This window comes from Sinocyclocheilus rhinocerous, unplaced genomic scaffold, assembly GCF_001515625.1.
Source record: "Sinocyclocheilus rhinocerous isolate Xijiao unplaced genomic scaffold, SAMN03320098_v1.1 scaffold993, whole genome shotgun sequence".
NCBI lineage: Eukaryota > Metazoa > Chordata > Actinopteri > Cypriniformes > Cyprinidae > Sinocyclocheilus > Sinocyclocheilus rhinocerous.
The window spans coordinates 998,392-1,023,099 of record NW_015639771.1 but is presented as its reverse complement, the minus strand read 5'-3'; the positions used below and the strand labels follow the sequence as shown (position 1 = coordinate 1,023,099).

The 24,708-nt window shown below is 35.2% G+C and overlaps 1 protein-coding gene across 1 annotated transcript in view; it reads right to left on the bottom strand.

The window, feature by feature from the left end:
- LOC107751785 (neurexin-3a) overlaps nt 1-24,708 on the bottom strand; it is a 307,078-nt gene that overhangs the window by 182,268 nt on the left and 100,102 nt on the right. Inside the window, exons 11-18 of the mRNA XM_016567557.1 lie at nt 21,645-21,848; nt 18,289-18,315; nt 15,407-15,526; nt 14,519-14,900; nt 12,858-13,048; nt 12,584-12,757; nt 8,491-8,517; nt 5,732-5,851 (exon numbers count right to left, since the gene is read on the bottom strand). Of these exons, the coding sequence (XP_016423043.1) occupies nt 5,732-5,851; nt 8,491-8,517; nt 12,584-12,757; nt 12,858-13,048; nt 14,519-14,900; nt 15,407-15,526; nt 18,289-18,315; nt 21,645-21,848 (1,245 nt within the window). The remainder of the gene's footprint in view (nt 1-5,731; nt 5,852-8,490; nt 8,518-12,583; nt 12,758-12,857; nt 13,049-14,518; nt 14,901-15,406; nt 15,527-18,288; nt 18,316-21,644; nt 21,849-24,708) is intronic.

Below are 24,708 nucleotides of genomic sequence, written 5' to 3'. Positions count from 1 at the left end.
TACACACACATATATATATATATATATATACACACACACACATATATATATATATATATATATACACACACACACACACACACATATATATATATTCTACACCATTTCTGCTCTTTGTTGTCTTTCTCTCTCTCTCTTTTTTTTTTAGTTTAGTGTAACACATTATATATTCTGCAATGCATACTGATTTATTGCGTATCCCAGCAATATTTTCTGCAATATTCTTGCAATATAAGGCCAACTGGCTTCTCAGGTAAGATGGAAAAACACTGTAAGAAATGGTGTGTTCAAGTACATATATATGAGTTATTGGAAATTAAAACATCAGGTGTGTTAAAATCACTTTGGTTGGAGCAAGATGACGATGTACCTTTTCCACACAAAATACAGCAACATTTTTTCTTTGTACTCTACTTTTACAAAACGATGAATAATAAATGTGCATCTGCTGTGTTTTTTGCTTTTTTATGTTTTTATTCAATTCATGAAGGCAGTGTAAACTATTTATATTATAATTTTATAAGATTGTTGTATTTTGTACTTTAATTTTTATTGTAAATGAAAAACAAATTTGATTCATTTTTAACAGTTATCGCTGCATGAATTGAGTACCGTAATTTTCTCACTGACATGCCCTCAACACTGAAACTCTGGACTCAAAGAAAATTCTGAGTTTCCTAGTTTCCAACTCCTAATTTGATTTTGTGGTGGCATTCATGTTCGTTCAACTCGTAAATACGAGTAAAAAAACTACATGCAATATTACAATGAAAACTACAGAAATTAACTATCTTTTACTGTGTCATTACATGTCTGGTATACTTTATTCTGGTCATCTCTGGTATACTTTATTCTGATTGGTCAATAGAGAGCTGCATTCGTGACATCGAACCCAGAAGACTAATTAGCCATGGGTGCCCTCAAAATTCTCCTGTGGGTTTTTATAATTGGGTTTTTCAATTCATAAGTAAAATACGGTTTGTGGTATACGCAACTTAACAATACTTGGATGTTTTTTTTTGTAAACTGCAAACACTCGCACACCAAACATTCTTATGTAATTACTCATTACAAACAAATGAACATAACTGCTTCAAAATTCATGTTTTCAGTGTGGGTATGTGTGTAATTTACATTGTAGAGCAAAATGCCATCAATTGAAAGTATCACCAATTGATATTTACCACAGATCTTGTTTTACTCACAAATCGGGTACAAATATACTATATGGGCGGTAATATAGTTATCGTTACTGACATTAATCAGGTTTGACGATATTGAATTTAACGCAGATGAAAACGAAGCTGTGAGGAATACACCTACAGTCTTTACACACTGTATTAACATCCTAGATCAAGTCATTTTCACAAATCACAACTTTCAAAACTGTTCTATGGAGCTTTTGTCTACTGAAAGACATTTCATCAACTGAACAATCGGTATGTTGTTAAACAACAGTTCAATCCATTGAACGCACTGTACTTCTGTCCCTCACAGCCTCGTTTTCATTCCTGTCAAAAATTAAATATGGCGCTACCATGACTAACATCTACAGCTATCGTTCTTGGTGTGAACAAGCCGTCAAACCTTAAAACGCTCTTGTTTAAACCTCTAACCCAAGGTTAGCACCACTAATAATAAAAAAAACATTTCCTTGAAAGTCATTTGCCATACAGGAAGTAATTTCATAATTCTAGTCAAAGCATTTACACCTCGCTTAATTAAATCACAGAACATTTCCTGTTACTTAAGCCCACACTTGGCCTTCCATCCATCTCTAATGCGTTTCTCTCTCCCCTCCGAGATGCATTGTCTGAGTACCACTACATTGGACACGAGATAGCTGAAGGTGCGCCTTTGCTTTTGTTGCCATCTTAATTGATGGTGTGGCTCAGATGGGTTCTCCTGTTTCTAATGGAGTGAGGAGAACACAGCTTTGATGAAGTCTCGCTAGCCTCCTCCTCTTTCCTCTCCAACAAAGACAGAGAAAAAGATGCTCCTTAATTACAGAGACTCTGTTCATGTCAGACACACATGAGGGAAAACAAATCCATCCCTCCAGCATGTTATTTGTGTATCTGTCGTTTAATTTATATATTTATGAAACAAATGTTGGACATGGGGGGAAAAAAGGAAGAATGCCGATGGGTATCATTTAAATTGTGCAAAGCAATATTTTATGTTAACCCCGGTAATTAATGTTGTGGGAAAACAGAAAAGGAAAAGAATCACTTTGTTGTTCAACTAGGCAATTTGTAAAACCCCTTCAGAAGTTTTAGCATATAAAACAGCATCATATGGAGTCCCAGTATCTAAAACTCAACTAAAGTATGAAGCTATATGGCGATGACATATAGTGTGCTGGCCATCAAGGGCCCGCCGCCAAGAAAATGACAGGCACCTTCAGTAAATCCTGAGGGAATTCATTAGGAAGCATGTAGCACAGCTCCTTCAAAAGCCATTTGTGAACGTCTCATGGAATTTGAGCGCCAACTGCTTTGCTTTCTGGAACTAAAAGAATCCTGCATGAAACAAGGCCGTTTAAACTTCTGAATAAACAGCTTCGTACTCAGACGGTACCTCACACTCGTCTATAGCGGATACTGGCAAATTCCTTTAAGCAATATTCATTTGCCACGAGTTCATTTAAAAGCCAATGGAGCTTCTAACCAGTCATTTATTACCGCAGCTCAATCAACGTGATTGCACAGTGTGTCCAAATTAATAAGCAAAGACTTGGAATGCGAGGGGCAACTTGCAATTTGGTGTTTGTTTAGCTGTAGCTGCTTGAAAATGCATCTCGTTCATACACAAGCTCTTGTCTAATGCAATAGCACTGCACTCAGTTTTAATCTTAATTTAGAGGCCAAGGGCAAACACATCTGCCATTGCTAAATACAGTCTACTCTGACTAAAAGCATTTTGATGATCACTGGCCTCCTTCACTGGAACAACCAAATTAGTGTACAATTCTGCTGGATTCAGTGAATCATATTCTAGTGGCTTTTCTGGGAATGGATACATTCATATATTCGAATTTAATATGCAGAATAAAATATTTTATTTATAGAGTACTTTTCAAGATACTCAAATATGCTTTAAAAGAGATCATTCAAATGCAACTAAGCATATAATCTCGTATTCAGATGAGAAAAAGGTTCTTAAAAAAGAACATTTTATTACTTTTGAATGAAAAAAAAAAACTTTTTGGTGCTCTGTTGGGTGACCACATGACATACAAATGTCAAATCTCAAGGCAAAGCCAGATGAGAACCACTGCTCTGACCTTTCTAATTTAAAGTAGGAATAGTTAAACTAATGCAAATACTAATTATGATCTCAGAGATGCTTTAGAAAACAAATTCAAAGTTATCTATTATACCCTACAAACCAAAATACCGCAAAATCAGTTGTAACAAAAAGCATGACAGATAAATGGCGGATTAGTCTACCATTTGATAAGTGGAAGCGTATTTATAAATAATATGATTTGACCTTTCAAAGGGCAAGTGATTGCAATGGAATAATTAAAGTACAATTGTGTCATTAAATCTCAGCTATTTCAAAAATCAGCTCATTTATGCAGCATGAAAATAAAGCTCTCCACAAAACTATGAATATAAATCTTTTTTTGTTGTTGTTGCCAATTTCACTAGCTCTAGTTTTTATAAATATAAAAATAAATATAAAATACTTGAACATTGAACAGGGCTCATACTTCACAGCTTTATTAATCTGAACAGTTCTATTCTCAAAAGAAATCCTATTTAATTATATATATATATATATATATATATATAGCCTATCCCTATAGTTTGCATTGTCTTGCAGTCTCCAATCATAAAAAAAAAAGAAATACATTTCAGCAAAATTATGAGTAAGGAACATGTGAGAATACATTATCCTAAAATATTCACTCAGAACAGAGGGTGCTATATAATAATGCATTATTCAAATACTCAAATTTTATGAGATGTTCTGGCACACGACAGATTTCTGTGGCCGCTTTCGTTTCTAACTAAAACATTACTGCCACCTAGTGTTAAAGAGTGACTAGAGACCTTCAGTCTGCACATACATAAGAAACAAATCTTTCGTCTACTAACATGGATATTAAATTAATTATTAAGGCTCTGTATTCAGTCTGTGTAACAAAATGGCCTGTCACATGTCACTACGACTTTCTCAAATGAGGAATTTCTGATTATAGCATTGAATACTACACCATTAAGCATTCATATCCCTAAGAATAGCAGCAAAAATTTGGAGCAGCTGCAAAAAGCCGGTCCTCTGATTTCCTTCCTCTACGGCAGATATTCTTCCAGACTGACAAAGCTGACACACACACACACATATCACTCTCTCTGCATTATTCAATTAAGTCTGTCCCTATCTTCACTAACATGCTTTTGATTCACTGCTGCCTCTCACAAAAATACGAGTTGTCAAAGCAGCAGGCTAGCGTTTTTAGACTATTATGCATGTCAGTCTTCAATCTCTGGAAGGTCAACTGTGTTGTTCTTGCGGCAGAGGGGAGGAAGGCAATCACAGTCATATATCACATTCTCACCGAGGCGCTTTCTGCGTCTATAGGGACGGTGTTTATCTCCACCGACTCGAGATAACACCTTTTATTGTGGCAGTGATGTCAAAAAAATGGCATCATTATGACTATGGAATCAAGACCGACTGCTCGTGGTAGAACTGTTGTTGATTGATTCTGGTTCTCGGGGGTTTTTTAGACAGATTTGATACATAATGACCTCATGCAAAGGGGCGTCCGAATAGATCAAGCATGTTGTGATGGTATCTTGTGATATACCCATGCAGTGTTATCATATTTTTACTCCCACGTTTTACATAATCAGATCTGATTAAGTCCATGAAGAGCTCAGTAAAGTGATTGCAGACTTGAACTTTAAATATAGAATACATTTATAAGCATTTATATATTATGTCAGTTTACCTCTTAAAACTCCTTTTTTTTTTTTTAAGTGTGATTTTGCCATATTATTATTGCCATTAAATTACATTTACATTTAATCATTTAGCAGACGCTTTTATCCAAAGCGACTTGCAAATGAGAAGAGCAAATAGAAGCAACTCAGACCAATAGGAGGGCATTAACATTTTTTAAATGTGTTTTAAGTGTCAAAACCTTTTTCTGGGCCTCTTTTGCCTCTCCTATGTATAGTATTTTACTACAAAAAAAATCTAACATTAAATAAAAAATGCAATTTCATATTTGTATTTTCTTTTAGTAGTTTGTTTCTTTTAGAAATTAAAGTAAAATTGCATATATAAATTTTTTTTATAAATAATAATTTAATACATTACTAAAAGAACATTAAAATATTAAATTATAATATATAAAATACCCAAAATATATGTATAAATAAATAAATATCTAGTAAACAGCATATTCTACCAGCATCAGAAAGTAGAGAACAACACGTACCTTTGTCGTCTTCAAACGGCCTTCAGAACATGAATGCAGAGTGTGTGTGTGTGTGTGTGTGTGTGTACAGTACATTTATGTATGAGCTTTTGAGCAACCAAATACTGTTGGTGTTTGTGTAACATTTGCTATGTAGATTACAGCGTGCTCAATTAATCTTTCATAGAGTGAGTCCTTGTGATCATTAAAATTGTGTAAATGAGTGAACCAAAGAGTGAACTAAACAAAAGAAAGAGAGGATGTGGAAATTGCACGGGATGGAAGGTGACTTACGGTCATTACACTGTGTCCCCGTGTAGGAGGTCATTGAGCAGTCGCAGGTGTAGTTCTCCCATTGCTGGATGCAGATGCCCATGTTGGCACAGGAGTCTTCTTGGCATGTAGTGCTAGGACCTATGGTGGCAAAGCACAGCAATGTAATACTGGGGGCAAACATCCCGTCATGCTGTTAAGGTGCCATGCAGGTGAGTGTAACAATATACATGCAGTTTGGGTTAGTAGAGGTAATCAAAAAACATCCCGAAAGCTGTCAAACAAACGTGGCATTCCCTATAAACGATTGGATTTTAGTAATAAACATCATACTCTAGACATATTCAACATAGCTTGTTACAGAAGTAGATTCAAACACGGGGCCAAGCATGAACTTTCTCACATCTGCACAGATGAACAAAGGTCAATGACAACATTTAATAGTGAGATGTGTACACAGTCCAGTATGTACTATTGTTACACATGTTAAGAACAATAGTGTGCACACCAGCCACGTGCAATCGAGTTGAGCATGTTCCAAACACATCTTGTGTTTTGGCACACTTGGGCTCAATTTTGAGAGAATGCAGCAAGAACAATAGAGCTCATTACCCAATTCAGAGCAAGAGGGTGAATGCACTCCCCCTGAATTAACCGTGTAAACAAGATAATTGCAGATAAACTGGCTTTGAGTGCATTTTTCTTGTGAAATACAACTGTGAGAACAATAGTTAAGCACAAACATAACATTTAGTGTAACAAAAGGGGGAGAAAAGAAGGCTAAAAGTGCATTTACTGTGCAACGCAAAGTGCAGTACTTCAGTACTATGTAAAAGTTCAACATAAAATGATTCACCCCAATTTGTTGACTATCAAAACTGCAGATAGGATTTCGAATGGAAAATCACAGTGAGCCTATACTTCAAGACAGTTCTCTCTGATTTTTTATTCACATCTTTCAGCCTTAATTCAGTAGCACATTAACATATTTACATGGGATACGGTCAAATTACATCACATTATGCGAACTGGCCTTAGTCCGACAATATTAGGGTATTTTTGGTTTAAGTTTCTGTACAGATTTACATAGTAAAAAACTTCGTTCCAGTTCACTAATTTGGTTAGATAATAGCCAAGGGTGCTGATAAGGGTCATTCATTTTATGCAGTGCATTGTAATTTTCCCATTATATAATACAGTTCAAAATTTGGGGTCGGTAAGTTTTTTTTAAGTCAAATATACAGTAAAAACATTGATAGTGTGAAATATTATTACAATTTCAAAGAAAAGTTTTCTATTTTAATATATTTTAAAATATAATTTATTCCTGTGATGCAAAACTGAATTTTCAGCATCATTTTACTCCCGTCTTCAGTGTCACATGATGCTTCAGAAATCATTCTAATATGCTGATTTGGTGCTGAAAAAACATTTATTATCAATGTTGCAAACAGTTATGCTACTTAATATTTTTGCTGAAACAGTGCTTTGATTTTCTCAAGATTCTTTGATTTAATAGAACATTCAAAAGAATAACATTAAATTGACAGTATTTATATACAGTATTTACTGACACTTTTGATCAATTTAAAGCATCCTTTCTTAGTAAAAGTATTAAATTTCTTTAAAAAATTATTATTACTGAACTCTAACTTTTGAACGGCAGTGTATTAATATACAATATTAATACACTGAATATAATATTAAACTCAGAATGTTTATTAATTTATTGATTTTACCACAGTATCACAGTGAAGTGAACCCCAGTTAAAATACATTGGAAAATATAATAAACTGCCAAATTATGAGGAACTGTATTCAATAAATGTCCCTGTTTTTCCTTTCTATACTCAAAATGTTTTCAAGACAACATGTCTTGAAACTGATTACTGGTTAAATATACACACACAAAAAGCTGACATCCATGTAACTTAACTCTTTTTCCTAACCAGTTTCTGTAACTTCTTTGCCATTGTATAAATACTTACAGAGCTGAAACTGCAACACCAGTACATTAACTTCTTACATTAACAAGTACGATAATTTTTTGTTCAATATCTTGCATGTACTGCATAACAGGAATGACCCGCAACAATGTAGGAGCAAAAATACTGGGTCACATTGGGTATAAAATGTTAGTGACTTCATATAAATGATTTACCCTCAGCTGTGATGATATTCACTTCAACAGCAAGCTACTTATTTGTGATGTTGCTTAAATAATAAAGTGGAAATCACATCTGTTTGAGTTTACGTGCTCTGTGGGACGTTATCTGAGCTTAAAGTCTACGGTAGCGTGCCGACATTTCCAGATGGATTTTCATGCTAATTCTATTAAATATTTTGCTAATCATATTGCTGTTCAGTGCATCTAAAGACGAGCGAGAAGTAACCCATGGTGAGATACTTAATGGATTCTCCTAAACCAGATTCCTCTCTCAGCTGAACGTCGTTAGCGTAAAAAAGAAACAAGACAAGATACAGCAAAACAGGACGTGGGGACTTAATTATACAGGAGGGCTCATGTTTTATTAATGTAGACTCTCAGTTGGAACCATTACTTTTCTCTTCTCACTTTGCAAGTCTCACGACCTTCAGTAAAAAACACAAGGGCATTTTTGTTTTAGAAAGAAGTGAACCATTTTATACCAAGACATTGTTACAGTGAACCAGCTAGTGTCCGCTTTATGTCTGGGTTTTGGGAAGAGTACATAACAAACCGGCACAAGACAAAACTGCAGCTTTCAGCCGAACTCAGAATGGAATTGAACCTTATATACCTTGTAGATCTGCTTTGGTGAAACCAACTTTGTTAAGCAAGAAACAGAAAAGCGAAAACAATCAAACAGGTAAGAAAGTGGTCGATGGCTTCTGTTAATAAAGCAATGGCTTTACTAACAGGGCATGCTATACCATTCTTAGGAAGGGTTTGTACTCTTGAGTTACTGCACCATGAGTTAGAAATTATAATGATAGTTATGAAACTGATGGGTTGATTCAGCATGGCTTGGTTGAAAAAATGAGTAATGGCACTCAATGAAAGTATTTAGTTGCAAAAAAAAAAAGATGCTAAAAGTAAATAAAAACTGCAGTTTGCTATGAAATTGCGCCTGTAAAATGATCTCATTTACAGTTTTAATATATTCAGCCAATAAACATGCAGAAAAATCAGGCTTCATTTGCATATTCTATTCTAGTCCACTGTTCTGAAGGCAAAAATGTTAAAATGACTTTCAAATGCAGAGTATGGGCATGATAATTTGCTAATGCTAACGTAAATCAACTGTTAAGACTGTATAAAGCAAGCTGTTAGAGAGGGGACATTTTAATGATGTTGCGTTCTGTGAAAACAAAATGTTCCCCTGCATTACTGCAGCATGTAATCGAGCCCTCGCCTTCCTAAGCACAGGTGCATCATTGCCATCTGGTGGATGAAAAGCTTCATTACAAAAAAATGGCGCATTCAATGCCACATGAACCAGCAAAGGAATCTGTTGCCATTGTGGAGCCATTCCATACACGGCTTACAGTTTTACTGTGCACAAACAGTACAGTACAGAGTGATGTTTCATTCATGCTGGGCTGTGAACATAAAAACCTACTCACGTTCACTTTTGGATGCTGTGCGGGAGAGATAAACGTGAAACACACACACACACACAAGTTGCTCTATTCATGTATGAAATGAAGAACTGAATTCAAATGGTGTCGGTCGGGTATGTCTGTTTATAAAATATGACAGATAGCCTACATCTTAAAGATGTCTAGCACGTCAGCTATATCAGACGATCTGGTTGTCCTGAAAATATGTGGAATTACATGTTAAAGATATTATTTTCTTCGGATCTCACAATAGGGCTTTTCACACTTGAAATAGGTCATTTGCCATTCACACTGCTCATTACCCTGGATTAACAAATAATTCATAAACTGACGTTTCACACTGTAAATTCATAACAGGGTTTTCAGGTCTGTGAAACAAAACCATCCCAATTGCTAATCAAAACTAACCCATTCATGTTGTTTCCTGCGGTTTTCCCCTTCACCAGGGTCCCCTCCCGTCAAAATCTCGTTCCGGGGAGATCACTTTAACCCGCGGACTTGGCAACCCCGATTCAATCCCCGGTAAAGTTCTCATTTGCATATTGATTGGATGAACGCTGCACGCAGTGTTGCCAAACCCGTGGAACTGGGATACTTTAACACTGTTGCCGGGGATAGTTTTTCACGTCCGCGGTTTGAAGCCACCCCAATAACGTGGTATTTAGCCCTTGGAATGCGAATTTTACCAGGGGAACCCCGCCAAAAAAACGTGTATGTTACCCCCGGAACAGGGGACCCCCTCGAAACAGATTGAGCTAGTTTCCTGCTAGTTTTCAGTAGCGATTGGGCGGGTTTTGTTGTGGAAACCTGGCAACCCTGCCTTTGCTCATCATATTATTGCCGACTGTACCATCAAGTTTTTCATGAATGGATTTTTGTTTGTTGGGCTATCAAGGTAAGAATAAAACTCTTCTTCATTCCAATTCAAATATTTTCTGTCAACATTTGACATTTTCCCCTTAAATGCTGAAACAACGCGCTGTATCCGTGACTGTCAAGTGAATATTTATGAGGCATGTGATTGTATTTGTTGCTAATTAGGTTCTAGCCCTAATAAAAAAAATAAATAAATAAAAAAACCCACCTCATTTCACACTGTACTCGTTTGACCGTGTAAAAACAGTTCCATAACCCCGAGTAACAAGCGGCGCTAAACCCGTGAAACGTACCTTTATGCGGGGTTAAAGGCGAGGCTTAGAACGACGATAACCCAGGGTTAAGCGCAGTGTGAAAAGCCCGTAGGCTCTGAAAGTTTTAATAGTAATGGGCAGCTATAAAAAGTTGTTGAGAAATCATATCTTTATGGTTTGCACGCTGATATTGAAGAAGGGGGAGGAAAACAAAGAAAAAAAAAACAAGGTTTGCATGTTTTAAATTGTGTACGCTTTGACATTAAACCATTAAATGTGCATTAGTTTAGAGGAAAAAGACATTTTCATATTTGTTAAGACCTGTTGTGTTCATAGACTAGTAGCTTTTTGTCTTAAGAAAACAGTCCCAAACTTCTGTATGTGATTATCAAGCATGCTGACATTGACATTTCACACTCACTCAGTGGACTCAAGCAACAAAACATGAAGATGATACAACAAAAGACCAAACGATTTAGATTGATACGATTTTATTCTTGATTCAACAACATGTAAACGTAACATGTAGGATACTCAACATAAAGGGAGGCGTTTTGTTCAAGACAACATTGAGATGAATGATGGAATTGAGATGGACAATTAATTTTGTGATGGATGGACAGGTCATATAAATGATTATACATAAAGTTTTACGCAAACAAGACTATAATAAATCAAATAAAGAACAAGACAACACTGAGAACAAAAAAGTGAAAGGCAAAATAATAATAATTTAAAAAAATAATAAAAACGATAAAAATAACCAACCAACCAATCAAACAAACAAATAATGTCAAGAAAACAAAGACATTAACATGCACTGAAATATGGCAGAGATCTCATATACATAAGAGAATGGATATTTGCAATGAGTAAGTGAAGAAATATTCTTGTATAGATCTTAAATGATCTGTGTTCTGATCTTTTGGACATATTTGGCATTTAACATACAATAATTTGCTGTGATTGAAGCTTTGATGCTGGTTATATGACCATAATATCTGCACTTTCATTTAACTGACACTCAGCTTCCGTTAAAATATGTCAGATTCTTACATAATTTGTATTTCAAAATATTTTTGTAAACTTTTAGATTTTCTTTGTTTTGTCTTTTTTTTTATTCTGATATAGGATGGTATATATATATATATGTATATATATATAATTAAATAACAAGTAGTCAAATGCACAGAGACTTTATGTAATTATTTCACACAATATTCTATATTATGTTTATTTCACTCCCATCCAAAATATATATTCAAAACTTGTCTTTTACAAATAAATAATTTTTATTTATATATACCATATATATATACACTACCATTTAAAAGCTTGGGTTCATTACGATTTTTTTTATTGTTTTTGAAATAAGTCTCTTATGCTCACGAAAGCTGTTTGATCAAAAATACAGTAAAAACTATTAAATACAAATATTTTTGAATATCATTACAATTAAAAAATAACTGTTTAAATATATTATTCCTGGTATGGAAAAACTGAATTTTCTGCATCCATTACTCTAGTCTTCAGTGTCACATGATACTATCAATGTTGAAAAAAGCCGTTCTGCTCAATACTTTTGTAGAAACCATAATCCATTCCCCCCCCCAGGATTCTTTGATGAATAGAAAGTCAAAAAGAACAGCATTTATTTGAAATCTTTTGTAGCGTTATAAATCTTTACTGTCACTCTTGATCAATTTAATGCATCCCTGCTGAATAAAACTTACTGAGCCCAAACATTTGAATGGTACTTTATATATATTACAACATATTTTATATAATTACTTAATAGCTGCCCATATTCTTGTATTATTTTTAATGGTTTAAGGTCAAAACACATCAGATCAAATGCATAAAGTTCAAAATACTGTAATGTAAATATTCCCTCTGTAGGTAGGTTTGTAAAAATATCACTAATTCATACAAACAAAGACTTGGCTGATCCTAGCATGACCAATGTGGCCAATAAGAATATTAATAAGCCAGTGGGCTCAACAGAGAGCTGACTGGGTGAGAGATGAGACAACCAGGGTGAGAAAGATGGAGTGATGTCTCAGTGAGGTGGAGGTGGAACTACTGTTTGCATTCATGAGAAAGAACGGGCTCCTCGAGCTAGAGTTGTAAGAGGGTGTACCTTCACATCCTCGCTCGATCTGACCGCTGCGGAACACGGCATCGTTTATGAGGTCGGGAAGGCGTCCATTCAGGTCCACAGATGCCAGGCAACCCTTAAAACCGTCCCTAGAGGCCACAAGTTTCGGCAGGTTGTTATACATGTTGGGCCCCAATCCGGCGATGTAGAGGTCACCTGAGCAGACCGCAGATACAATAGATGCCCAGGTAAACAAAGTAGTGATTAGACTGTGAACGGGGGCATGAGAATATATTAATTTTAGATGATTACGTACCTTTAAGGTCCAGATTTTTAGCGCCATTGATGCCTTGACTCACTGCCTTGGCATCGACTTTGAGCGTGTGGACGTTACTGTTGTCTCTAGTGATGACAACGTTATGCCACTGGTTGTCATGGAGAGCTCGGTCACTGTTGCCCTTGATTACATTGGGCCCGTTGCCAAGATCAAACACATAATGTATGTACCTAAAAGACAGAAAAGTGAAGTTCAGTTTACAGGGAGAGTAGAAAGGCCATATCATATTCTATTCCAACTTTCAGTTTTATAAACATGTCAATTTGAGATATGCTCATTGTAGGTATATTAATTTTTACTCTCCACTTCTCTTTTTTTATAACAAAGCAAACTGATATGAAATCTTTTTACTTTTTAGGCTTTTTACGAGGGGGTGGATAAATCTTAAAAGATACCACAAGAGATTGAACAATATCTTATTATCACTGATATGGTTCATTGATATGAATTTTTATGATCAAGTGCATGTTATACAGAAACAATTTTTGACCCATTTTTTTTTACTACAACAACAGATGCATTATGAATATCATTACAATTATTGTTATGTATGCCATTATATTTATTTGAAATTGCTTTGTGATCTAAATGATTGCAAATATATTTTAGCTTTGTTTTGGGCTGATTTTTATTTAAACAACACATTAAATAAGTTCCTTTTCCTGTGAATACTGTTCTGGCCTAATAAATAATGTAATTTCTCTGTTGACTCTATATTAAATTAAATTATTGATTGTCGAGAATTATATTATCGGTCTATCCCTAAACAACATAAATAAATAAATAAAAACCTTTCTTTCTTTCAGGTCTTCTTTTATCCAAACAATATATTAAATAAGTTTCTTTACTTGTGAATAGGCCTGGGTAAAAAATATAGATTTCTCGATTTTAACAATATCGATTCTTAAATCCGAAGAATCGATTAGTCTAGCCTGTTTTCAGTTAATGAAGGGAACATTGTAGCGTGACTTTCATCCAATAAATCCCATAAGCTTTGTGCTTTATTACTTTTGATATGAAACAAAGTCCCAGATTTCAAATTCTGTCCATTTTATTGCAGTATCCAAACAATAAATGCCATTTTGGTGCTGTTTAATGTGGAGTGACAGATCCTTGTAGCACCTCATTTCAAGAGAAGCGGCAGCGCAAAGCGCTTGTGAACTAATCATCAACTCCACTTTAATACCAGGTTCAGCACGAAATAAACATGAATAAAATCTGTATCCTGTCTTATGTAATCACTCAATCAGTGTTTCAACCGTGCAAATATGTCAATATAACAGCTTGTATGTCACGTAATGTCACATTTACCTCAGAAAAATATCATTCAAAAATATTAGTTAAACCAATTATCAGTCTATGTCTAGACTCCACAAAAAAAGGAAATTACCTGAAATTTTCTTTCCTTACAATCTTTCTTACAAAACAAGGCAGAATATATGGTCTTGCTTATAGACTTCTAGTTTACTTGCCTCAATGACTGTATGCTGAAAAGGTTTAGTTTCTAAAATGCCAGACGACACTTTTTTTAATCTAGTTCTTCCTCATAAGTGTTAATTGAAGCAGTTTGTTACCTTGTAAACACTTTTACTGGCAAGGTAAAAAACTAAATAAAGTGGCCATTTCTTCAAGAGGCTTACCCTTTCACCAGCTCTACAGCGATGAAATCGCTTCCATCCCCACTGTTGAAGAGGATGAATCCATCTGGAGAGGTTGTCTTGAACTGGAAGAAAAGGTGCATGGATGTGTAAGCCTGCAAGGTCGCTAGACTCAGGTAACTGCTCTTTGACTTGAACGTCACGGGGTCTGCGATGATAGAGCGCATGCCAAAGCGAGCGTTGAGCTCGCAGTAGTCGATATCGCCGTTCTTGCACAGGTCGATGTAGAGCATGCCATTGAACTTGAGGCTCTGCAGGTGACCGATGAAACTGGAGGGGATCATGGAGACGAAACGGCGCTCGGTCATCACGCCCGTCTCAATGTTGTGAAACTCTAACCGGGTGTGATCGCCCACCATCTGACCTACAAACCACAGCAGGTTGGAAAGGAAAACAAGAAAAAAGATGCTGCTATACTACACCCTCAAACAATATTACACTGCTGTACAGGCATAAAAATGCTATCATACCCTAAAACCCTGAGTCACACTCTCCAACTACTTGCTACACAGAGCGAGTTCTACAGTATGTCAGCGTAGCAATGAACCTGAACCAAAAATATGTATTTTATTGCTGTGAAACACTAAAGTAGTGTTGGAATGAGAACAACTGAAGAAATGTTATTCAAGACTATGACGCAGTTTGCCTACAAACTGGAAACTACTGTTTCCCACAATTTATCAAAATCCCTCAATCTGTATCTAAAGAATAGCTAGAACTAGTAACTCTCAAAACCTTTCACATATTTATTTCTGCAGTTTCTTGCAACAAAATTGCTTTATTAATACGCTTGAATCATCTATAGCTTCTCACATAAAATAACCCATCAAGAATTGTGTTGTCTTTCATATTGAGGACCAAGGATAGTACCTTCTGCTACGTCATCGTCAACCATTAGCTTGTAGCTTTTGCCCCTCCGGATCACGCGCACAGTATGCCATTCATTATCATTGAGTTTTTGTCCGGCATACAGTGTTTCTGGTCCTTTGCCTGAGAACGACGGTCATGAAACGTTAATGGCAACCTGAATTGTCTCTGACCAAACCTTTGCTTTTAATGAGAAAAAGTGAAAACTATTTTTGTTGCTTTAAAATTGATGCTAACTATGTTATGGCAAATCAGGTTAAATTGTTTCTTTTCTAGTTGAGATGATTAACACAAAAGAGAAAGCAGAGGTTTGGTGCAGATGTTTTTGAATATTACACAAAAACATAAGCTTTAACAAAAAACTAAAATTGTTAGCTAATTTGGTTTCCTCTGTTTTTCACAATAATCACTTTAAAACATAATCCTGAGATTATAAAATGTCTTTTACTCATAAAAGGTCTTGATACACCACTCGAGGACAAAGTTCTCACAGTTGGTTTGATAATGTTAATTATATTTGTAAATTATATATTCAAATTAACTTTGTATCCCAGTTGTGAGTATGAAAGTATAAGTTGGCAACACTGTCCAAACCAACGGCATATATGGGAAACTTGTATGAAAAAGTCAATCTTTTTGCAATTTCGTTTGGTAACACGAGTGATACAGAAATCAAATGCTTCACCTTTAAAGTCAGAATCGGAGTTAATTTACAAGCAAGCAATATATTCTTTATGATGCAATACATTTGAGGAGTTAAGTAGTCACAGAGAAGAGCAGTGAGGTGTTTTGGATTCAGCTCAGAGCGTGCTATAAAATCACGCTCCACATCCCTCAAAATCTCCTGGGAAATTGTGTTATGTACCTACCCAGCATGCAGTTATCGGTAGTTCCTGAGAAAGTATATTACCTTCCACCCTGACATTAATCAACACTTCAACACTGACATAAATATGTTTTTACCGACATGAAGCTCACAATCTGCCAACACTGACATTGTTCAGACAATGTATCATGCCTATTCCTACACCATGCCAAAAACAATATCTATATGCACTGTATAATTGCTACTTGGATATGATTCTGGGAAACATTGTCCTTTTCATAATTTCAAAACATAATAACTAAGCAGAACAACTATTAAAAGCCATAGAAGCAATTATCGTATTTTGAAAGCACAAAAATGTCGGCTCGGGTTACCAGGGTTACACTAATGCACAAATCCAACAATATCAGACACTTTCTGACCAGATTCCACTGCTGTATGCAGGTAATAATCTTAGAGCTTTTAAAAATGCAGGTCTTGTAACAAGAGCTTAAGAACTAATAGGTCTGATAAGCACATCATTATAATTAGTGGCATTATATTAATCTGAGTGATGGAAAGTGTGAACTGGTGCAGGTAAAGGGATATGAGACTAATCTACTGTAGCATGATGTGAGTGTTTGCTACTTGATTAGAATGACTGATGGAGGCATAGTTGTGAGTTACTGGTTTACTTGCAGGGCCAGGCTCTCTAGTACATCACCAAAACTCATCATTTGGCACCACAAACACTTTTTATCTAAAGTAACTTACTGTACAGTCATTGTAAGGACAGTCACACAGAATCCAGCCTGCAACCTTTCTATTATCAGACCACTGTAAGGTTAGTATTTAAATAGTCATATTATAAACAACATACAAAACCGCTCTAGAACAATCAACTATTACATGCAGATATCAAGATCCATAAGACATGCAAGCCATTTAGACAAGAGTCATTATTCATACACTTATATAGACATTCTTACCTTTCAAAGTGGGAAAATCATAGTTAGTTCATAGTTATTCAGAGTGGGTTTTATTTGTTTAAAAAATGATATAAAATATTACTCTAACATTATATCACCTTTATAGTGTATATCAAAAAATTGTCATTGAGAGAATTCAAGACCTATTTTTGAGTAAAAGCAGTGTTTGTTTTTTTTGTTTTTTTTTTCCCTAAAACTGTAGAAATGTGTTTCTTTACTAATGGTATAGTAGTACAAAAAAAGTTAAGTAACAAAATATCATGGCTAAAATAAGTGTATTATTAAACGAAGACATTTCTGTATTCCAAGAACTTCAGGTAACAACTGAACTGAATGTGCTTTTTTAGCATCATTTTTGTTTTAAGAGTTGTGTATTAAGCCATACATTAACAAGCTTAAAATTAATTGCAGTAGTTTGACTTAAAATACAGCCAACCCAGCAAACATATTAACCAAGAAACAGAAACAAACCCATATTGCATCATATCATAAAAATGTGCTGAAATTAGATGCCATTATAAAAATGTAACATTCGTTATTTTACGTTCTCTGTGTGCAAATGTATTACAATTTATTTTCAGGAACAAAAGTTGATATGTGGTGACTTTATAATGTGACTTTAAAAGCTGTACAAACTGTAGTTATTGCAACATGAAAAGATGGCAAACTTGTCTTTAAATACAATAATTAAACATATAACATGTATTTCTGCATGCACAATAATATCTCATTTTAATGCATGCACTACTTTAAACTCAAATACTGCATTCCTTACTAAAGACAGTAAAAACAAAGTAGTTTAGAAGATACCATCATCTTTTAAGTACAAATTAAGACCTTTCTATAAAAGGGTAATAGGGTAGGAAATAGATTGACATGACAGTTAAATAACAGGCCATCAAAAACAAGCCATGATTATTAAGTCACCACCATTTATAATTGTGGTAATCGTGATTGGAGAGATGCATCAACTGACCCTTTCACTAGACACAAACTCTCCTTGACTAATCGGAGGAAAAGGTACAAGACTTAAGACATTCGTTTCAACAAGAGAATCATTAGGAGCAAAATAAACTTGAGTGTTAACTTACTGGAGTTACAGTTTATCCTGATACAGTCTAGATGGGGGAAAATAAGTGACAGATGAAATTGCATCCTTCAAGGTTACAGCTGCAGACATCCAAAAACAATAATTCCACCCTTCCGGGGACGTCCACATGCAAAGAGGCGGCCATTTTTTATTATTATTAATGAAAGCATTATAATTTAATGAAAAGACTGTGCACAAAATCACTGGATTCGCTGCAATTGTCCGAGAATTAGAGATAATGTCTATGAATAAATTACTTTAATGATTATTTTGCTGCTAAATAGATTTTAAACATCAGAAAACAGATAATTGCCTTATGCAATGTTTATTTTGTAAAATTATAAAATGGCCACTTGGAGCTCACCAACCACAAAGACTATTCAACCCAGAGCTTTATTTTATTTTATTAAAATTATGCTTTTAATTCTCAGACCTATCTGAGGTCCTGCCCCATAGAAATTACACCAACTCATTAGCTAAATATGCTTTAATAGCTTAAATACATTTAGCAAGAAGTTGGTGTTAGGGCATTTTTCTTGAATATTGATCTGCAAAATAACGATTTCAAGCCTTCTCATTTTGATGGCATCATGCTCTGGGTTGGGCTCTGTGTGGCTGGATTTACCATGTGTCGTCAACCGCAACAGAAAAGTGGGAGCAAACAGCCTCGATCCAATAAGCACCAGCACCATGCAGTGGCCTCTGTACCTCCAGCTAGATCTTCCTGAGATCTGACCACTCAAATGAGTACTTAATATACTACAATCTCTAACATATTAATAATTGTGGTGGTCTTGGTTGTAAAAGTATAGTTGTAGAGGTCTGCATTGTACTAAAAGTAAAATAAGCTTGTATTTTGGAAGCTAGGGCAGTCCTGAGCGTAAATATAATGATATACATATGTATTCGGTTGTGTTCCATGGCTGGCAGGCTGTCAAATCATTCCAGATGAATTCTCTGTGTATGCAGTCATAAGACATTCTCGTCTCTTTCAGTATGTTTACAGTGTGTGGGCTATGTTTGTCTCTACTATGTTTGAGCTGTCACAGATAATCAGTCCTGTTGTCAAACCTCAGGCTGTTTCCTGCAGTGAGGTGTGAGTTATGTCACTTCCTTTAATGATGACACAGCGACTTAATGACCAGTTAGGGTCTCTCATCTCTCATCTAATGGTGTCGGGTTGAGGATTGAGAGGTGCTACCAGCTGCAGGTGAAGCTGAGAGCTCTGTTCTCGGGCTGTTTGCCGACCGGGCCGCAGACTAAGGGCCTTTGAAGGGGTGAATACCATCTTTTGACAAAGCATGGAGAATGTGTGTCAGAGAACGGGAGAGGGAGGGATAGGTGATGGTGGTTAAAAGGAAGTGATGTAACAGAAAGGAAATACCAACCAAAGCACAAATGTGGTACAAGTGGAACCAACTGAGACAGAACATGAGGTTTGTCAGAAAAGAGTTACTGAAGACATTGTCAAGTAGAAAAGATGGCAGGAATTAGTGTAAAGTTGACGATCAGAAAGTCACAACACTTGGAAAGGTTTTACAATCATAAAAAAGAATTACCCATCATTTCAAAAGTTGACATTAAAAACAAAAAATGCTATGTTGTTATGCAGTGCTGTGACTGTCTCAAAGGAGTTTTTGTCTTCACTATGACAATGATCGTGGTTAATATATTACAAAAAATGCACCAAACATTGTGTGCGTTAGGTTTGGGCAGTATGGTGGTACTATTTATGCGTCAAAAAATTTTGAAATTTTGCAATAACTTTACACCACAATAGACACATCCGCAATGAAATAAATGGTTCAAGACTGCTGTATGTTATTTACAGTTGAGAGAAATTGAGAAATTTGCGAAGTGAAAATATAGAGCAGGACGTGTCCCAAAAAATGCTAAATAACAAAATTGTACAGATTAGTTGTTTATGACTAAATTAATAAAGAATTCAAATGATGTGCGATTATAGTGCGACCATGACGGCTTATTTAATCAGAATTTAGAGTTTAAAGTATATGTGATATATATATATATATATATATATTTCATTAGATTTCATTACAATATTACATGTTTTTACCTGAAATCTCATGCAGCTAATGCCGGACTCCTTTGGTTGTTATGAATAAAGTTTTGATTAGCATCCATAAAGTTCAGAATAGAAGTATAAAGTACTATTTTAGATTTTTCCTTATATATAACTATGTTGTATATATTATATTACTTGTACAGTGATACCACCCATCCCTAACATCAATTAGTAGCCAAAATTTGAATTTACTGTCAATTACTTTATTAAGAAAACAATCAATTCAAACTGAACTCAATCAAATGTCTGGTGAACCAAGCAAATAAAGAAAAACAACAAAACAACATCTTAATATATCTTATTAATTAATGTAATGATGATGGAGGCAGAGGAGGGTGGGGCTGGAATGATGGACAGATAGGAAGAGAGAGAAAAAGAAGAAGCACTGCATCCTGAAGGAGGGTTTGTCTTCACTATGACAATGATCGTGGTTAATATATTACAAAAAATGCACCAAACATTGTGTGCGTTAGGTTTGGGCAGTATGGTGGTACTATTTATGCGTCAAAAAATTTTGAAATTTTGCAATAACTTTACACCACAATAGACACATCCGCAATGAAATAAATGGTTCAAGACTGCTGTATGTTATTTACAGTTGAGAGAAATTGAGAAATTTGCGAAGTGAAAATATAGAGCAGGACGTGTCCCAAAAAATGCTAAATAACAAAATTGTACAGATTAGTTGTTTATGACTAAATTAATAAAGAATTCAAATGATGTGCGATTATAGTGCGACCATGACGGCTTATTTAATCAGAATTTAGAGTTTAAAGTATATGTGATATATATATATATATATATATATTTCATTAGATTTCATTACAATATTACATGTTTTTACCTGAAATCTCATGCAGCTAATGCCGGACTCCTTTGGTTGTTATGAATAAAGTTTTGATTAGCATCCATAAAGTTCAGAATAGAAGTATAAAGTACTATTTTAGATTTTTCCTTATATATAACTATGTTGTATATATTATATTACTTGTACAGTGATACCACCCATCCCTAACATCAATTAGTAGCCAAAATTTGAATTTACTGTCAATTACTTTATTAAGAAAACAATCAATTCAAACTGAACTCAATCAAATGTCTGGTGAACCAAGCAAATAAAGAAAAACAACAAAACAACATCTTAATATATCTTATTAATTAATGTAATGATGATGGAGGCAGAGGAGGGTGGGGCTGGAATGATGGACAGATAGGAAGAGAGAGAAAAAGAAGAAGCACTGCATCCTGAAGGAGGGGGTTTTATACAATACCTAAGTTGACCGTGAGTTTGACGCGACTGCCATCCAGCTCTAGCCGAAGAGTATCGGCGGAGTCACGTGAGGTGGTGGCCATGAGCAGGCCGTATGCCCGCTGAGACATGAAGCGAAGGGACACGTCCTCCGCTTCAGTGTGCATCACGGTAGGCATCACCACTTTCATATACATGCTCCCGTCATAGCTCAAGATGGATGCCTCTGTGGACAAAAGAACACAAGATCGGTTTCAGACAAGTTAGAAGTAAACAAAAACTTTGCTTCTGGGAGAAAAAAATGCTCTTAAAAATGTCCTGAAGTTTTTTTGGAGTTGACAATATATTACAATATTAAAATAATGCATGGTCAAGGTGATGGCCTCCAAATATTCAAGTCATCTTCCTGAGGAAATGCATGACTAAAGCAAAGCACACTGAGTTAACAATCTGCACGAGCCTCCTACAAGTTTCTATTAACTGACTCAACAGGTAAATGAACAGATCTCTCCTGCCATGGGAAATGTTGAAGACATCTGCACTTTTCAGCAAGCTGCCACACAGATGGCCAATCAGGCACACCGCTAGGATGGGACTGATGGATACCAGCAATGCCCTTTCTCCACATCCTCAGCCTCTGACTGTTATTCACGCTCCATATGAAAGTATTAGAAAAGCCAGCCACGCATAAAATGTCTGCTTTGACTCCACAGCATGAAGACGTCCAGGTGAAAGAAAGGCAGGAATCACAGCATGTCTGGGCCGGGATTTAATAGAAGAAATTAAAGAGGCCACATAAAATCTTACTTCAGGCCCTTCTGGATAAACATATGTGAAAAAACCTGTGCAGAACAAGATGATATTAAGCTTCAATTAAAATATTCTAGTTAAAGTATTATTTTAACAAAGATCAAAATAAACAAGTTGCTCCAGATAAAATAATGCATACTACGATTTAGATTTCTTTCTTTTTTTTCCCCCAAATATAATTTAATGACTTTATTTAGCAAGGACACATTAAACTAAAAAAAAAATGACAGTAAAAGGCTTTTATAATGTTACAATAGATTTATATATATATATATATATATGTGTGTGTGTGTGTGACCCTGGACCACAAAACTAGTCTTAAGTCGCTGAGGTATATTTGTAGCAATAGCCAAAAAAAACATTGTATGGGTCAAAATTATCAATTTTTCTTTTATGCCAAAAATCATTAGGATATTAAGTAAAGATCATGTTCCATGAAGATATTTTGTACATTTCTTACCGTAAATATATCAAAACTTAATTTTTTATTAGTAATATGCATTGCTAAGAACTTCATTTGGACAACTTTAAAGGCGATTTTCTCAGTATTTTGATTTTCAATTAGTTGTATCTCGGCCAAATAATGTCCTATCCTAACAAACCATACATCAAAGCTTATTTATTCAGCTTTCAGATGATGTATAAATCTCAATTTCGAGAAATCGACCCTTATGACTGGTTTTGTGGTCCAGGGTCACACACACACACACACACACATATATATATATATATATGCTGTTTCACTTTCTAATCATTAAGACATTCTGAACAAAAATATATCATGTTTCCACAGAAATATTAAGCAGAACATCTGCTTTCAACATTGATGATAATAAATGGTTCTTGAGAACCAAATCAGCATATTAGAGTGATTTCTGAAGGATCGTGTGACTAAAGACTGGAGAGAAAATTCAGTCTGCTGAAAATTCAACTTTGCCATCACAGGAATCAATTACATTTTAAAATATATTTTTAAAAAAACAGTTATTTCAAATTTCATACTATTTCATGATATAACTGTTTTTACTGTATTTTTTGATAAAGTAAATGCTTCCTTGGTGAGTATAAGAGGCAACTTTTAAAAAAACATTTTAAATGATAAATGTAAAAAATATAATGAATAATAATAAAAAATATGAAATTGCAGACATTCATATACAGACAGGACCTGAAAGGGGTCTGAATTAAAAACTCCATCCTGAACATATGCATCCGAAATATTGATGCATAGAAACAGCTGACAAACTCTACAATTACACAGCGATCAATATGTTATTATGTGCGATTAGTTGCTTTTCAATCCTCCCTGGGGCCCCCGCCAATTTTAATTTTACACCCAGCATACTAAGTAGAGAGTGGAAAAGTGAAATCTAGGTCGTGCTGCCATCAGTGAAGACAGCGAGAAGAGAAACAGATAAGTGGGACTAACCTCTGACGATTAACTCGGAGTTAAAGCAAATCAAAATGATTTTGTATCAACGTTATTGAGCAGCGAGCTGATGCGGGTAGACAGAAACATGCCGTGGAGGATGTGAGGAGAGTGACGGGGGAATGAGGCATCAGAGATCTTCACAGGGTGGCAGTGTTTCTCAATAAGGGGCCGATGTTACACAACAGCATCCGGCAGCCATCTTGAGAGACTTACTTATGAAATTTGATACACTGCTGTTTCCTCTCAAAGTATCTCATAAATCCGTCTCAGGACACGTGAGGGCACTCATTCACTGTATTTTGCCTGTAAAATGTGGCCGTCTTTCTCTCTTTTAGATTTGTAAGCTGGGGTAATTAATGCAGATCATGTGGCTGTATAAAAATGCAGTGCACATCTGACATTACGGTATAGTATTTAAGCCCTGCTTTTGTTTTCCTATGTACATAATGAACACAAAACTTATTCAATCACATGCCTGAATGAAACACGGTTCATGAAAGTCAAATGAGCTGCAAAAAGCATTACTCATGGGAGAGGCTAATTCAATAAATAAAGGGCTGTAAGTGACATTCCATTTGACTAATTGATGACTGAATAGATGGAATGTTTAATCAGAATTGTTTTTGTTTAGTTTTTTTCTCAATGCTGCATCTGAACGTTTGGATATGTATTATCTTTCTCAAACAGATTTTTCATGCATTTATGCATTTGAGCACGCATGCACATTCAAGGGTATATGCAAGTCAGATTTCAAGCAGTGTCCTGCAGTGTGACATGCTATACTCCAGCTGAAAACATTTTTGTAATTATTTTATGTTTATTATGGATGCTGTTTTTACTTCAT